The sequence below is a fragment of the Asterias amurensis genome, chromosome 18, assembly GCF_032118995.1.
Source record: "Asterias amurensis chromosome 18, ASM3211899v1".
In the NCBI taxonomy this organism is placed as follows: domain Eukaryota; kingdom Metazoa; phylum Echinodermata; class Asteroidea; order Forcipulatida; family Asteriidae; genus Asterias; species Asterias amurensis.
Window position 1 is genome coordinate 10,002,353 of NC_092665.1, and position 17,159 is coordinate 10,019,511.

General features: G+C 40.2%; 1 protein-coding gene across 2 annotated transcripts in view; it reads left to right on the forward strand.

The window, feature by feature from the left end:
• The window catches only part of LOC139950573 (uncharacterized), a 45,547-nt gene that overhangs the window by 16,322 nt on the left and 12,066 nt on the right, over positions 1-17,159 (forward strand). The window contains exons 1-2 of one of the 2 annotated variants that reach the window (XM_071949323.1): positions 10,339-10,412; positions 15,057-15,915. In XM_071949323.1, coding sequence (XP_071805424.1) covers positions 15,142-15,915 — 774 coding nt within the window. In that variant the 5' untranslated portion in view covers positions 10,339-10,412; positions 15,057-15,141. Of the gene's footprint in view, positions 1-10,338; positions 10,413-15,056; positions 15,916-17,159 lie in introns of those variants that run through there. The other variant, XM_071949322.1, reaches the window with a different exon arrangement.

The window sequence follows — 17,159 nt, forward strand, 5'->3', positions numbered from 1 at the left end:
GTGTACTGAAAGGAACGTTACAGAATTGGTAAGAAACAAAATCGTGAAGATCACAGATTTGCATCAAACTTACACGGCCTAATGATAATAATAGTAATAATAAAAAAATATCGAAGTCTTATATAGCGCACGTATCTACCAAACAAAGCACTCCAGGCGCTGATGATGATGATGATGATAGTAGAAAACATCCCTTGAAATATTTCTGTCTGAAACGTCATACTTGATGAGAATTGTTTATCTAGTTTCGCGTTTGGAGTTTATCGCTCAGTGCTCATTTCATTCATTTTAGTTTTGCATCGATTTCATGCAAAATGTGCAAACGTTTTTTACATAAAGGGACAAGGTGCCTTGGATCGGGCGAGTTTGTCTGTGAAACGTATTTTAAACCGTTTGTTATGAAATGCATATGACTAGAAAGATGTTTGACAATTTGAATAAACTGCGCCAATAAAGTATCTAAACACTTACAAATGGTCAGATATATCGGACACTTGAGTGGCTTAAGGTCGAATTTCAAAAGTTGCAAAAGCCCCTATTCAAGCTTAATCGTTGTATTGTGACGAGTAAGATCAGCGTTTCTTTTGCCCGCCCTTTATAAATGATTTGTTTGTCGCGTTTTGGATAAATCGGTTGCGATGAACATCAGCAATAATTGTCAGTTACCAAGCAAAGGGGTCAAAGATGGGAGGCATACAACAAAATGGGTTAAGAGCCAGAATCCCTGATTATGGTAAGACAGGGAAAGGTGTTTCAAGATAACAGGAAAGATGGCTCAACTGACCAAACAGGAAAGAGGACGGATCGTTGGTTTGATAGAAGCCGGTATGTCGATTCGAGCTGCAGCTCATCAAGTTGGAACGTCACCAGCGACGGTCAGTAAAATGGTGGAATGGCTACCAAGCTCAGGGAAATGTGGACAACCTGCCAAGGAGTGGCCGCCCGAGTGTGACTTCTGCAGCAGAAGAAAGTGAACAAGTCCATCAAGCCTGACACCACTCTCGAGGGATTGCGACGCATCCTGATCAGGAAATGGCAGGGGATTGACCAGGGACAGATCAGATGTCTCGTTTGGAGTATGAGAAGACGACTCCTTGCCGTTAACAGTGATGGAGGACACACCAAGTATTGAGGACAGGATATCAGCAGTTTTAGAGTTAAAGATACAGCCATAAATTTCATGGTCAAGTAAACGAAACGAGTTTGTGTCTTTTGTCTTGATGTTGTCTGTGTGTGAGGCTTGTGTGAGTTCCCTTCTGGAATTGGGGTGAATAGGGGCTTTTGCAACTTTTGAAATTCGACCTTAAGCCACTCAAGTACCCATAAATCGACCCAACAACATCGTAGCGCAACATAAGATGTGTCAAAATGTGCAGAAATTAACGGTGAATAGAAATGAATAATTATTCTTTGGCATACTAATTCAGGTTCCGATAAATCTGACTATTTGTAAGTGTTTAGATACTTTATTGGCGCAGTTTATAATGATCCACACAAACATGTGTGAAGCGCGGCATCCCGCTAGTTTCCCGCTAGTGAACACTATTACCCCCGTTCTGAAACAACTAGACTGTGGCTCCCTATCTCTCAACGAATCATCTTCAAGTTGATGCCCATTGTCCACAAAACACTTAATGGCAAGGCTCCCCACTATATTTCTGAACTACTTCAAGTTTGCACTCCGTTAAGGAAATCTTCTATCAAGTTCCATGCCTCTCCTCATTCAACTCAGGTATCGACACTCATCAGCCAGCAGCACAATGCATCTTTTCTTTATACTACAAAATTCAAATCTCTTCTCTTCTCTCTTTTCTTTTTTTAGGGGGCGGGGGTGGTTACTGCGCCTTGAACACCCAGCGGGTGAATATGTGCCAAGTTAAATACAAACTATCACACTGGCAAAAAGAACAGATTAAAGAAATCCACAAAAACATCATAGCATACAGTTGGCGCAAACATTTTGAAAAGGTAGATTTGCTGTGTCTCTTTGCAAGTGCAGCATTTAATTACGTTTAAACCAGACGTGTTACGTAAGATCCTAGATTAAGTGTAAGATTTGGAAGGCCACCTAATCTGATGAAAATTTAACTTTTTTTTTTATTTTTGTTATGTCCATTCGAATTGTACCTGAATGTACAGTTGTATTGATAGTGGATGGGGCAAACAGGGGAAACATTTTGGAAATGTTGCACCTGATGATGGTACACAGTCTTAGATTGTTTTGCACCTGATGATGGTACACAGTCTTAGATTGTTTTGCACCTGATGATGATACACAGTCTTAGATTGTTTTGCACCTGATGATGGTACACAGTCTTAGATTGTTTTGCACCTGATGATGGTACACAGTCTTAGATTGTTTTGCACCTGATGATGGTACACAGTCTTAGATTGTTTGGCACCTGATGATGGTACACAGTCTTAGATTGTTTTGGGGCTGTCGGGCCCTTACAGATTAAATCCCCAAGGGCCCTCATTCATTCAGTCGATGCGGAGCATCGGATGATGGCCCTCCAAACACGTTGGTCCTCCATTGCTGTACGTAGCTTTTCCCGACGCAGTCCAGAGTCCCGGCACAAGGTGTCCGCATAGGTGGTTTGTGGTCTACCTCGGGAGCAGTGACCTTGAGTAGGGGCCCAAAGCACAAGCTTGCTCGCTGCCAGCTCAGCATGTCTGAGACAGTGACCTGCTAGTCTCAGCCTTCTTGCCCTAATCCAAGGGCCCTACATCCCCAAAAAGCATACGTAACATAGCAATGGACATTGAAACAAATCATACGTTTTCAAAATTATCACTTATCATTTTTCTACGTATTTGTTTCTTGAAATGAGAAATCTGCAATCTGTAGCCATCTTCTCATTACATAATCAAACTATATCCATGCTCCGACTATACCTCCATGCTCAAACTGTGCATAATTCCTTGCTTTGTTTCGTTATTAATGCAAAAGTCTCATACCTGCCATACAATTTGGAAGTGTCGTGGCCGAACGGTAAAGAGTACCAAATTCTGCGGTGTTTTGGATCAGCAGAGTGTCGATTCGAGTTCCAGGGGTCGATTTCACAAAGAGTTAAAACTAGTCCTAGGAGATATACAAATTGCATGGATAGTCCTAAGTTAGGACGAGTAACTGGTCCTAACTCGAGATAAGACTAGTCCCAACTCTTTGTGAAATCCACCCCAGCAGTGACACTTGTGTTCTTAAGCAAGCAACTTAATCATTGCTTCGTCCGTGATGCACCTTTAAGAAAGTACATCGGTCAGTCACACCTTGTGGATCATTGCCCTGGACTCAATGCAATCACTTCTCATTTAAGATGCTGGTACATCATTGCTATTTGATACGTCTCACGGGCTTGCTTCGGAAAGGGGGGGGGTCAAACCTGGTCGCAGAGGGATTTGGTTTATTATTCATTCGCTTCTACTATCCTGTCCTGTCGAGTTTATTTATCGCTGAGCTTGGGTTTATTGTCCGTCCAATCTTGTTATAAGATCTGAGAGAGACTGCTTTTAGTTTCAATCCTTTGTCATGATTGCGGTTCCAAAGTAGATATTTACGTGTCTGTTTTTCTCGAAGTCTTGATGTTTGAAAAACATGAACTCCATTTTGAACGTCATTATAGTAAAGCTCAGCTGGTACATGTTTATTTGCGGTCTCTCTTTGAATCATGGCCTCACTTTGTGACCTTTATAGGAACACGTTGCCTTGGATCGGACGAGTTGGTCTATAAAAAGACAACCCTTAAATTCCAACGACCCAAACACCCCTATTTTCCGACACCCCTATGTTCCGACAACCTGTACCAATATTTTGTGTTAGCCATTTTTATTTTTTTTTTGAAAAACGGTGTAACTTGAAGAAACTATATGACCGCAATTTAGTCCATGAACGTACCGGTAACCTATCTTTATGTAGTCCCACAAAGGAATTTAATTTGTAAAACAAGTGTTATTATGCTATTAAAATTTTGCAACTTTGGTTTCTTTAGCAGAAGGCTCATGAAATGTTATCAACACGGACACGCACCTAACAATAGCGAAGTACCGAGTATTTTATTGCCAGCTACCTCGGGGAGCCATACTCATGTGTATAACCCCCCAAAAAAGCATGCGTGATTCCATCACTTTTTAAAACCGCACAAATTCATCTTATGAATGTTCAAACCTAATCCCGGCCGAAATTTACTGGGAAACCTGGCGTAATACAAGTTGTGTTTTTGTTATTGATCAACTGAGTAATAATGTGCGAAAACAACTTGTCGGAACATAGGGGTGTCGGAACATAGGGGTGTCGGAATATAGGTGTGTAACCGTTTGTAACCGTTTGTTATTAAATGCGATGGTTGGAAAGATGTTTTAAAAGTGCACCCACACAATTTGCCTCGAAATTGCGTGGTTTTCCTTTTGCTTTGCGAACTACCTCACGGTCGGACAGTTGTGGGAGTCAAAAATTTGACTCCCATTAATGGCCGACCGTGGTAGTCGACGAGGTAAAAGGAAAACCCCGCAATTTCGAGGCATATTTGTGTGGATCATTATATTCTACTTTTAAAATATCTTTCTAATCATATGCATTCTATAACAAACGGTTACAAAAGACCAACTCGACCGATCCAAGGCAACGTGTTCCTTTAAGTAAAATACAGTTTTGGGGGAAAAACATCTTTCGTTACTTATTTGATAAAATTTTATTAGTTAATTAAAATTAGTGAAACAGATAGATAAAAAAATAAACATTTAATAACATTGCCACATAGATGTAGAACAGATAAATTGTGTTATTTGAGGGGAAACCAAGTTGAATGATAAACTTGATCTCAGTCGTTCGTATTGTTCCATTGAGCACAAAATGGAAATAATTACACTTTCTGCAGCTGATGCATGTTTCTATTGCCACTGGGCGAACACGCTTCTTTGTAAAACGGAAAAACAGGAACTGACAAAGGGAAATAAGATCCGAAACACCGTCGCCCACGGAAACATCTCTCTGTAGTGTAACCTCAACTCTCATGTCGGCAAAATCTAGAAATTAAGGAAGTTGTGAACATGATATTTTAGAAGATTGTCATAAAATGTTCAAGAGTTCCAACTTACTATTATTTGGTATGTCTAAAGGAACACGTTGCCTGCGATCGGACGAGTTGGTCTATAAAAAACGTTTTTCACAGTTTGTTATAAAATGCATATGGTTGGAAAGATGTTTTAAAAGTAGAACACAATGATCCACACAGACATGCCTCGAAGTTGCGTGGTTTTCCTTTTGCTTTGCGAACTAACTCGGTCGGCCATTTATGGAAGTCAGCAATTTGACTCCCATAAATGGCCGACCGTGTTAGTCGACGAGGTAACAGAAAACCATGCAATTTCGATGTGTGTTTGTGTGGATCAATGTATTCTACTTTTTAAACATCTTTCTAACCATATGCATTTCATAACAAACGGTTACAAACGCTTTACTAAGACCAACTCGACCGATCCAAAGCAACGTGTTCCTTTATTAGAAGCTTTATATGCCATTTGTCTTTCTCTCTCTATCTCTCTAGGCCAAATTATATAAATACCGCTTCAATTAAATAATTTTCATTCCAAAGGCACGATCTTGTCCTTAGGATTGGACGTAAAGCCGTAGATCTCGTGTATTAGGATAATGTAATGGACAATAACACATCACACTTAAAAGGCGATATCCATCAAAATCATAACGCACATAATATAAATTAAAGGCAGTGGACACTAATGGTAATTGTCAAAGACTAGCCTTCACAGTTGGTGTATATCTCAACATGCATAAAATAACAAACCTGTGAAAATTTAAGCTCAATCGGTCATCGAAGTTGCGAGATAATAATGAAAGAAAAATTACCCTTGTCACACGAAGTTGTGTGCGTTTAGATGGTTGATTTCGAGACCTCAAGTTCTAAATCTGAGGTCTCGTAATCAAATTCGTGGAAAATTACTTCTTTCTCGAAATCTATGGCACTTCAGAGGGAGCCGTGTCTCACAATGTTTTATACCATCAACCTCTCCCCATTACTCGTTACCAAGTAAGGTTTTATGCCAATCATTATTTTGAGTAATTACCAATAGTGTCCACTGCCTTTAACATGGATAACCACGGTGTTTGCCTCGATGTACCGAGAGGTTTACCTCAGTGTTTATCTCTGTGTTATCCACTGTGTTTACCTCAGTGTTTATCTCGCTGTTAACCACTGTGTTTACCTCGGTCTTTAGCTCGACGCTCAGCCCAGTGTTTACCTCGATGTTTACCTCGGTGTTTACCTTGGTGTTAACCTCGGTGTTTACCTCGGTGTTTACCTCGGTGTTAACCTCGGGGTTTACCTCAGTGTTTATCTCTGTGTTATCCACTGTGTTTACCTCAGTGTTTATCTCGCTGTTAACCACTGTGTTTACCTCGGTCTTTAGCTCGACGCTCAGCCCAGTGTTTACCTCGATGTTTACCTCGGTGTTTACCTTGGTGTTAACCTCGGTGTTTACCTCGGTGTTAACCTCGGGGTTTACCTCGGTGTTTACCTCGGTGTTTACCTCGAAGTTTACCTCGAGGTTTACCTCGGGAGTTTACCTCGGTGTTTACCTCGGTGTTTACCTCGGTGTTTACCTCGGGAATTTTATCTCGGTGTTTACCTCGAGGTTTAACTCGAGGTTTACCTCGGTGTTTACCTCGGTGTTTACCTCAAAGTTTACCTCGGTGTTTAACTCGGTGTTTACCTCGGTGTTTACCTCGATGTTCAGCTCAGTGTTTACCTCTACGCTTGCCTCGGTGTTTACCTCGATGCTTAGCTCATTTTTTACCTCAGTGGTTACCTCGATGGTTACCTCAGTGTTTATATCAGTGTTTATCTCGGTGTTAACCACTGTGCTTACCTCGGTGTTTACCTCGGTGTTCAGCTCAGTGTTTACCTCAGTGTTTACCTCAGTGGTTACCTCTGTGGTTACCTTAGTGTTTATATCAGTGTTTATCTCGGTGTTCAGCTTAGTGTTTACCTCAGTGTTTACCTCAGTGGTTACCTTTGTGGTTACCTCAGTGTTTATATCAGTGTTTACGTCGGTGTTTACCTCGACGTTTATACCTTGATGCTAAGCCCAGTTTTTGCTGAGTGTTTACCTTGATGTTCAGCTCAGTGTTAACCTCGATGCTTGCCTCGGTGTTTACCTTGGTGTTAACCTCAATCCTTAAAATTCTGATTACCTCGGTGATTATCCAGTACATTTTTTATCCAGTGTATTTTTAGGAGCTATTACAAAAGGTGTATCCTCTTTTGTTAAGAAAGCTTATAGCCTATTATTTCCGTATCTCGCAACTTATGAGTGTTTCGGTAGGCCTGTTTCATGTTACCGATTTGCTACAATCGATACATCAACCCAATCCCTGACAAACCATTCATCTGTATTCTTTCAATAAAGTCTTCCTTCAAGAAACCTTAACCAAGGTCTGACCGAGGTTACTTGCGTTCCAATTTCAACCACAGTACAGATGTTTGTAAATAATTCATTGAACCACTTAAGATATTAAAAGTTAATGCACCTAAATTTTAAAATGATGTTCATAATTGGGAACCGGTTTTAGACCTTTGGTTCATCAGGACAGGAGTGGTAGGCAAATTGACCCATTACAACAAAGCTACACGCGGGCACTGCCCGCCACATTCGCCATTTTGTGAGATGGGTCAAACTGCACGTACACGTTATGATAAGACAAATGAGAACGTTGTGTGCCTGAGAAGAAAGGCCACAAAGCCTTACGCCCTTCATTTGGGCACTCAACGAACTGGAATAACAAGGCTTTTAATAATGACATACGGAATCTATACACACACAATCAAATATTGTTTCCATCATTGAGTTGAATCATCCCCAATATTGTCATAATTAATTGACAAATCAAGAACAGAACTTTGCTCACGTCTATCGTTGGCCACACATGGTCAGTTTTATAGTTGTATCCAATTACATGTATATTAATCAGTCATAATTAATCGGACACCACCTCCCTTCTTCTCCCACATCCGAAATTAGAATATGTCCCAGTCTGGAACCATAATCAAGTGATCAAACCATCCCATGTGGTTAATATGATAACTTTCTCTGTGTCCAAAACTGAATAAAATGTTTATACATTAGGAATAACACCCGTTCCCATCCACAACCCTATCGCCACCAAACTAAATCATTGAAATTCGGAATCTATCCCATTGAGAACGTCTACCATGACGGTAACCAAGTAAACCCATAAATCCCAGTCAACTGATAAAAATTCAAATTAGCAATCCGTCCCATTTCAGAACCCAATTAAGTCAATTCTAATCAGTCATCATTCGCGGACAGAATCGTCCAACTCTCCTCATCCGGCAATTTTATCAAATGCTCAGTCGCATCACTCTAATGGTCATTTAATTGGATCGGAAGTGTGCGGCCATTTTCCCCATTGGTAGGGGAGTGAACGGACGTAGATGCAAAACATCACCGTGCCAGGTCAGTTGTCTCCTGTAATTAACTGCGCGGGGTTTTGCCCTTTCTCCTAATGCGAGACTGTACTTATAAAACCCGCGGAACAAGAGCTTGAAACAAGGGGGTACAGAAGCTTTACTCGCCCCCGCTTCATTTCACTCAGTATTCATTTACGATCTTTCGGGGAACTACCGAGCGAGCACAGATTAATGTACAGCGCACTATGTAACTATATACTTACTTTTCCCAGAATGAAATAACAATCACTTGGAGAAAATAAGGGTACAACTGCTTTCAAATGGCAATGCAGATGTACATTTCCTTTGACCGAAGAGGACAGGACTGTATTCAGAGGAAAATACATCACAAACCCCGTTAGTCATTTTAATTGTAGCTTAAAAGTCGTACTATTACTCTCTATCTTCGCAGATGCCCGTGTACTCCTGGATGGTTGGAAGTAATTATAGTTAAAGGAACACGTTGCCTTGGATCGGACGAGTTGGTCAAAACAAAAGCGTTTGTAACCGTTTTTTATAAAATGCATATGGTTGGAAAGATGTTTTAAAAGTAGAATACAATGATCCACACAAGTTTGCCTCGAAATTGCGTGGTTTTCCTTCTACTGTGCGAACTAACATGGTCGGCCATTTATGGGAGTCAAAATGTTGACCCCCATAAATGGCCGACGTGTTAGTCGACGAGGTAAATGGAAAACCACGCAATTTCGAGGCATGTTTGTGTGGATCATTGTATTCTACTTTTACAACATCTTTCTACCCATATGCATTTTATAAAAAACGGTTACAAACGCTTTTCAAAGACCAACTCGACCGATTCAAGGCAACGTGTTCCTTTAAGGGATTTTTACCTAATAATACCAGGATTCAAACCAACACTCGTAGGACTCAGTTATCATAGTCTGGTGCATTGTTGACATTCACGATGTATGTGCACTAACATTACAAGCAGCTACTGTATTTGGTGTGGGGTGACTCTTTGGTTAGTGTGCAAAGAATTCGATTTGCCCTAAATTTTACACAGCTAATGACACAATTATCCAAACACAATATGGGATTTCTCTGTCAATTTTTCTTCTGTTTTGTCTGATTTGAAATTGTCCCCACTGTTTTGGTCGAATTGAGGTTGCAGTTGCCAACCCGCGGTTCGTTCGCCTATGCTGTCCTGCTTATTGTATACGTCATTATTGGCAGCACCAACAAAATGCCAGATAATGGTGCGGGTATCATGACAGCGTTGTCGCGATACACACCTACATACTATTGCAAATCAGAAAGATTACTTGGTAAACTGGATACCAGTGCGAATTGTCAGCAGAAAGTCATTCATTCTGTAATTTGCCATTATTCGGGTAAGAATGCCCTTCCATCTTTTGATTCACACAATCATTAATAAGCACATAATGAGCGTGCCCCCAAAACAACATGAAACAGTTATTCTGCGTTATCTCGTCCAAACACGACACTTTCAAAGGAATTAAGGCACACTTATGATATAGATGTTGAGGTCAAATAATTTAGACAGTAGCTAACTGAATGTGTAACTACTGTAGATAGGTAGGCCTATACCAGCAACTGTGCATACCAAAATAAACACAATGCATACCAGCAACAATATGACATGACCGAGATCATAGGAGTCAAACGATGCCATTGGATGAACATGCGGTTTTGTAATATTTTAGACGATGTATCATCCATAACAGATTCGACAATATTATATAAACTTTGTAGTTCTACTATAAAGGGATGAAGGAAATCCATTCTCTGTGGTTCTACGCAGCAGTTCATTCCATAAAAAACTTATTTTTATGCTGTCTGGTTTGTTGTTCCACGCACGAAACACAACATGTGTGAGATTTTAAAAGAAAACCGCTAAGAAGTCTATCTACATAATCACAGTTGGGAAGTAACGGATTACATTATAGGGTGAGTGTGCACTGCACGACAGAGCTGTTATTACTCGGTATCTTGTTTATCTACAATCGTCTATTTGCAGCAGATTTCTTTGCATTATTTTTCTCTACAAGATCCGTAAAGTCCTTTTTATACAAAACGAAAGTTCAACTCAATTATGTACAATGAACTATGGTCAATATCTGATGTATGCTGTAACACAACTGGAATCATCTATATAAAATTGTGAGCACAAATCTTGCTAAGCATATCTTACAAAATGTTATAAAAAACACAGTTCACCAGCCAAAATTACATTTATTGACATAATGTGACTGGTGCCAAACTCAATATTTACTTAGCAAAGATGTTTTTTCAACCAATATTTTCCGCTTGACAGCTTTATAAAATTTGGATACAAAACAGCAACCAGAAGAACAGCATCAACAATAATAAAAGAAATAACAATAATGCAACAACAACATCAACAGCAACAACAACAGCAACAACAGCAGCAACAACAACAACAACAACAACGGCAGCAACAACAACAACAACAACAACTGCAACAACAACAACATCATCAACAAAATAATAACAACAACAGCAACAACAGCAACAACAACAACAGCAGCAACAACAATAACAACAGCATCAACAATAACAACGACAACAATAAGAAACGTGTTTATATTTCAATTTGTAGTTATTGTATTATATTACATTCGTACTCGTACTCGGAGATGTAGGGAGGCCAACTAGGTACTCGGCTGTTGGACTCGGTACGCTTGCACTTTTTAAACCAGTAGCCTATTGAATGGCCCGAGTACTCGACGTATACTCGAGTACTACACGGGCTGCGTTCATAACTAGTATCTCGGCAGTAGTTGATACTCGAAAACAAAGCTGCTTTATGATAACCCGGCATCCAGATTGAAAGTAATAGAATATGTTCCATAAATATACCAAGAAGAAAGTAAATTGAAATATTCAATACTTAATATTATTCCATGCAATTTCTCTTAAGATAGGCTGTTATCCCTAAGAATGTTGATTTGTGTCATTATCAAAGATCCTACCCATCCACTTCATTCTTCAGTGATTGTCAACAAAGTCATCCTCCCCCATCCGCACTAAGCATTTCAGAATGTTATTCTTGCCTTATGCTTGCCACCTGTTCAACTCCAAATTCAAAAGATCATCCCCTGCTCTTGTTCTCTTTCTGCTTTTCCTGGATTACTGGCATCACTCTCAAATTTGTTGGCCTCATTTGTACTTTTAAATAATGGGAAAAAAAGTTGTTTTCTTTTATTGTTCCTCTTTTGTGATGTGTTTTTCCGTTTATATTTTTATTCCCGTAGTTGTTGTTTATATATTCATTTTTCAAAAATTCTGTGTTTTTATCACATTGATGGACACTGGAAGGCAATTTTTATGTTTTTAACGTAATGTGTAGGCCCTAATAATAAATTTAACTGAAAAAAGACAGTGAGTTGTGTTTAAAGTCTATACATCCACATAATGCTTGACTCAAGACATTCCTGGCATTAGCTGAGCAGACATGTCGAGGGCAATATCGCTGTACAGGGCCTTAGTCAAGCATTGTTTGCATAATTCAACGGATTCTCTCCACAAGCTCATGACATTGACCTTGAGAGAACAATGTGCCACAAGCCTCGTCAAGCCAAGTCTTGCTTCCTGTTTGTGTGCAATATAATTAATGGATTCTCTTTACATCAAAGGCGAACCAGACTACTGGCCCATCGAGCCGCGGATTGTAATACTAACTCAAGTTGAAGAACAACAAAATGACTTGTTCACGAACTGACTTTTTGAAACAACCTACATCTAAATATCTAAAAGGCCTTAGTCTATTTATCCCTTCAAATCACCCATCCCTTTCGAAGGTTGTAACAATTGTTGTCTCTTTGATGTGTCAATATAATTTGCCTACACAGTCGTATTGTTTGACTCGTGTACTTAATTAGTTAAGATTATTTGTGTTGTGTGTTTGTATATCCTTTAACTACCTTATACAAATATGATTGTAATTTAGCCCATGATTGGGATATAAAATATGTTTGTAATTTAATAATAATAATAGTGTCCGTGAAGAGAGAGAGAGGAATATACTCGGTTGCCTACATTCATTTATCTTTCAATGTAGACTGCAGATCTAAGATAAAAATGAGTCCTTCTCAAGAAGGAGTAAACCATCAGAAGAAGGTGATTATCAAACGTTAACCTTGCAAGATCGTGATCTTCTGACTTGCGAGGGTCAACATTTTTACTGAAACTTATTAAATTGCTTCCTAATGAAACTACGAGGTAGTATTGTCACTCTCTTTGCGTGCGTAGTTCCAAGGCCTGTTTTATTGAGCATTACAATTAAGCACTGCTTAGTTCACTCTCAAGAAATGAACCGCTGTGTAATGTGCAACACAACTTATCTTGCAATGGAAAATGTCATAAGGATAGGTTCAAGGTTCGCCCTCTGTAACATAACCGCTGCACGGTGACCCGCGAATACACTTTCCTTCGTGTGACGTCATACCACGTTGCTATAGCAACCGCTACAAACGCCTCTATTTCTCTGCCTATCTCTATACAGCGTTCTGTCTTCCTCTTTCTCGTTCTACCGGAGGGAAAACGGACGCCGTGTTTGTCTCTGCCGCACAAAGGATACAAGCGAGCACGTTGTCCTCTAATTCACACTGGATGGCTATTCACCCTATCAATGGTGTACACATACAAAGGGCCAAGTGCATTTTATTAGTCACAACAAGAAACCTACAGATGATTGTTGTTTCTTGCTTTCGACTGTGTTTATTTTTATAAAGTACCCTTCTAAGAGGTACTTAAGATAAATGGTTAAAAATACTATTGATTTTCATAAAACGAATACTAGCTTTAAATAGATTTCAGTTTCATTGCATTTTACGGATGGCTCTTAAAAATAAATTTCCTTTCACATTTTGTTTGTGCTTGAGTAGGTCAAATCATTGTATTTACATAGCTCAGTTCAGTTGGTCCTATTGTTCTAGGGCATGCATGTTGTGTTTGTTTGTTTTCTCTTAATTTGTGTATGTTCTCTCCACTCATTTTGAAGTCTTTTCAAAAATTGCTGCTTGTCGGATTAAATGTGGTTTAGAAAGGATTACAGATAAAAGGTGTTAAAACAATTTTCAAACATAAACCATTTCGGGATACAACATACAATGATCCTTTATTTGGGATAATATTATTTCGTAAAATTGATCAAGAAAATGTCCTTCAGCAAAAACAAAAGATGCTTACTGTATAGTTGTACACTTTGGAGACGACTTCTCACCAATCAACCCTTTTTTAAAGGATTTGTCAGTCTATTTTATCGTTCTGCGACAGTTACACACTTTGGGGAATTATTACAGAAACGTACAACTGTATGTCTTGCCCCCATTAGTATAATGCCCTATAATCTGTTTTTCATAAAACACAGAAGGTCCCCTGTAAATAATGCGTAGCGGAAACAACTTACTCGCGTAGCGTGTATTGAATGTGTAAGTCGAGATCTAATAGTAGACCGAACCGACCTGTTAATAACTCTGTTTAGTTTCTTTCACAAGCTGAAAGCTGTGCAGGGGTCGATTTCACAAAGAGTTAGGACTAGTCCTAACTTAGGACTAGTCCTAGGAGATGAAAAAACTGCATGGATAGTCCTAAGTTATAGGACGAGTAACCGGTCCTAACTCGAGATAAGACTGGTCCTAACTCTTTGTGAAATCCACCCCTGGCCACATTTCGGCTACGGCTGTTGCTGATACCCCGTTCACCCATAGACGCCGCCTCTACGATGGAAAAATTGCTAGGTCAGCATTGGTCTTGGTGTTATCCTAAGTAATCGTAGTGGCAGCGAGTCGGAAACACTTTTTACGTAGAAGCAGTAAAGTGTGGAGGAGTCTTCAATTTGCCAAATTGCTGGATTTTGACGGCGATCATACCCCGACTTGGCAACTTGTTGGGATCGGGGTGATTGGTTGATCTTCGTGAAGTCGTTGTGCTGTGTGAACGGGGTGAAAGGATACTACGCAATGAAGTGCGCAAGAGTCCATTTAGGACTCCATTTTGAGACGTCTATTTGTAATAATAAAACCCTGCTATTTAACAGCTGACAATACTTATCTCAAGATATAGTCATAATTATACCGATGGATAAAATAACCGAATCCCATAGTCTTCTATTATGGTTTAGAGATTGCAACCCACCATTCCAGGCGCGGACCCGACCCAGGATTATTTGCACGGACGGATGGGGTCAGGTGTATCATTTATGTTGTCCTCTTTAATACACGGATGCCTCAGGCTCGAGTGTCTATGAGTCAATGGGGAATTCTCATGAGACAGCGGACCAGTCTATGTTGTAACAAATCCAGCTGATACACCACCTTGCCCTTTTCTTTTCCAAAAATGTATTCTCTTAGAAGTCAGGGTTATGGGAATTGAACCAAGTTCTTTCCGCAGAGAGTAGTTTGTTAAAACCTTGCCAACTGGCAGTGTAACACACGATAATCCTTACACTTATTTTCAGCAAAAAAGTAAATGTTCACAATTTATCAGATCCATGAATCATATCATAATAATATGTGGATAAACTCATCTTGTATTTATTTATGTTCGTTATTATTTGTTTTGTTACAGATTGATCCCGTCATTGCACACAATGCATGAGGACGTACGGTAAACAACTTCTTGATTCCCTCCAACTTAAATCGCTGTAAGGATAATGGCGGTCAACGACATATTGTACAGCAACTCTATCATCTGGATTATTGTCATTCCCGCCATCGCTTTTGAAAATATCGTCTGCCTTCTTGCCATATCAACTCGTAAGCGTTGGAAGAGCCCGGATGTCCTGCTGTTCTCGCTCATTTTAGCGCACTTTTTCACGCTGGTATTGCCTTTATTGCTCTATGCGGCCGTTATTATTGGCCAGGAACCATGGGAGGAGAGCGCCTGTAAATTCCTCGTGTGGTGCGTGATAAGTTTTAAAATTGTAAACTCTTTGCAGATTTGTTTTCTTTCTATGGATCGTGTGTGGACCTTGAAGTGGCCGAGCTCTTACCGAATCCACAATACAGCTAAACAGAGCATGAGGACGGTTTCGTTTATATGGCTATTCGGACTTTCAATTGGGACCATACCTTTGTTAGTTTGGCCAGTGGATGATTCAAAGATAACTTTAGGATGTAGCGTCATCCCAAACATTGGAGGCTACGTTTACTCGGTGTGCATCGTTGTGATTATCTTAGGGAGCTTCGCTGTAGGAACGGCTTCAGTCACGTCTATCATCGTCGATTTGTTCTTCAGGCAGATGCCACTAGAGGGCGCACAGGGGCCGGAATTCAAACAGTCAATTCCGGAGATCGTCATAGAGAGTGAAACGGGTGAAAGGACGTCAGCCGTGCAGGGGTCACGTGAGACACAGAATCGGCAAATTTGCATATTGGTATCAATCATGGTGACAGTGGAGTTTTTTGTAAACGGCATTCCATTTGTGGTAAGTATGTAAGATGTGTCTAGTATAATGCAATTCTAGTTAATCAAACTATTTGTTTTAAAAAGGTTAAAGCTTTGTTTTTTAACTGCTGTGAAAAAGCTGCATCAATTTCGTGACTTTATTTGCAGGAATTGAAATTTAAGCGTTCATTCTGAGCATTCAATTAAAAAAAGGAGAACAATTATCCATAGGCCTACAGTCCTTAAAATTTGCAATTTGTGTTGTCCTTCCTTTTTCGACTTTGACTTAAAAATAACTCGTGGGTTACAACCAGAGCCTAATATTTAGAGAGTCGGGACAACTTTCAATTACAAGCCATTTTTGGTCAAAAACAGGCTTCAGCGCATACATGGTGCCAGACTACAGGGCCTACTGCCAATTAGATTGTGCTGTGTTTGAACCAAAAAAGGCGTCCAGCAACCAGATAAACACTTAAGAAAACTGCAGCCGATTTCACGAAACGCTAGGATCAATCCTATCTCGAGTTTAATAGGACGAGTAACTCGTCCTAACTTATGATGGGTTCAATGCGTCCTACGTCTTCAGATAGGGAACTAAACTCGTCCTAAGTCCTAAGATTAATCCTACGTTAGGATGAAATTGGTGAAATCGACGCCAGGTCCTTCTATTTTTCCATACACAGCTCTGCAACGAAGCGGTGGAGCCATGCGATCATATATTTGTGCATGTATGAGTCGCCACATACAAATAATTACCAGCTATTGTGGGTACAATGTGTCTGACTGATGACTTATTACGATCAGTGCGCCTATAGTTTTTTATTAAATACCAGCTGATAAATATTACACTCCCTCCCTTTTCATTTGTATTTCTGCTCGATGTGGATTGTTCGTCATCATCAAGTCGAGCACCATCTAGAAGCTCGAGCCTGCTCAGTGATTTTTCTCCAGATGTTCCGGTCCAGCATGCAGGAGCGTAGTTCCTCAGCGCTAGTCAAGCCGGTGTCTTGCTTCGTGTGTCTACAAAGGAGAGACATCTTCTCCCACGCAAAGCCTTGCCTTGGGTGAACTCCCAGAGGATGGTTGGGCAAGCGGCAAGCTCCGAGTGGCGGACACAGTGCCCAGCGAGCTTGAGGCGGCGTTCACAGATCTTCTCTGTGGCCTTTGGCCAGCCAGCATACAGGTTGGAGTTTCTCATGTGGTCCTGCCAGGGGATGTTTAGGGCCATACGCAGCATCCTGGTGTAGCAACCATCCAGAGACTTCTCCATACTGGTGGTGAGGG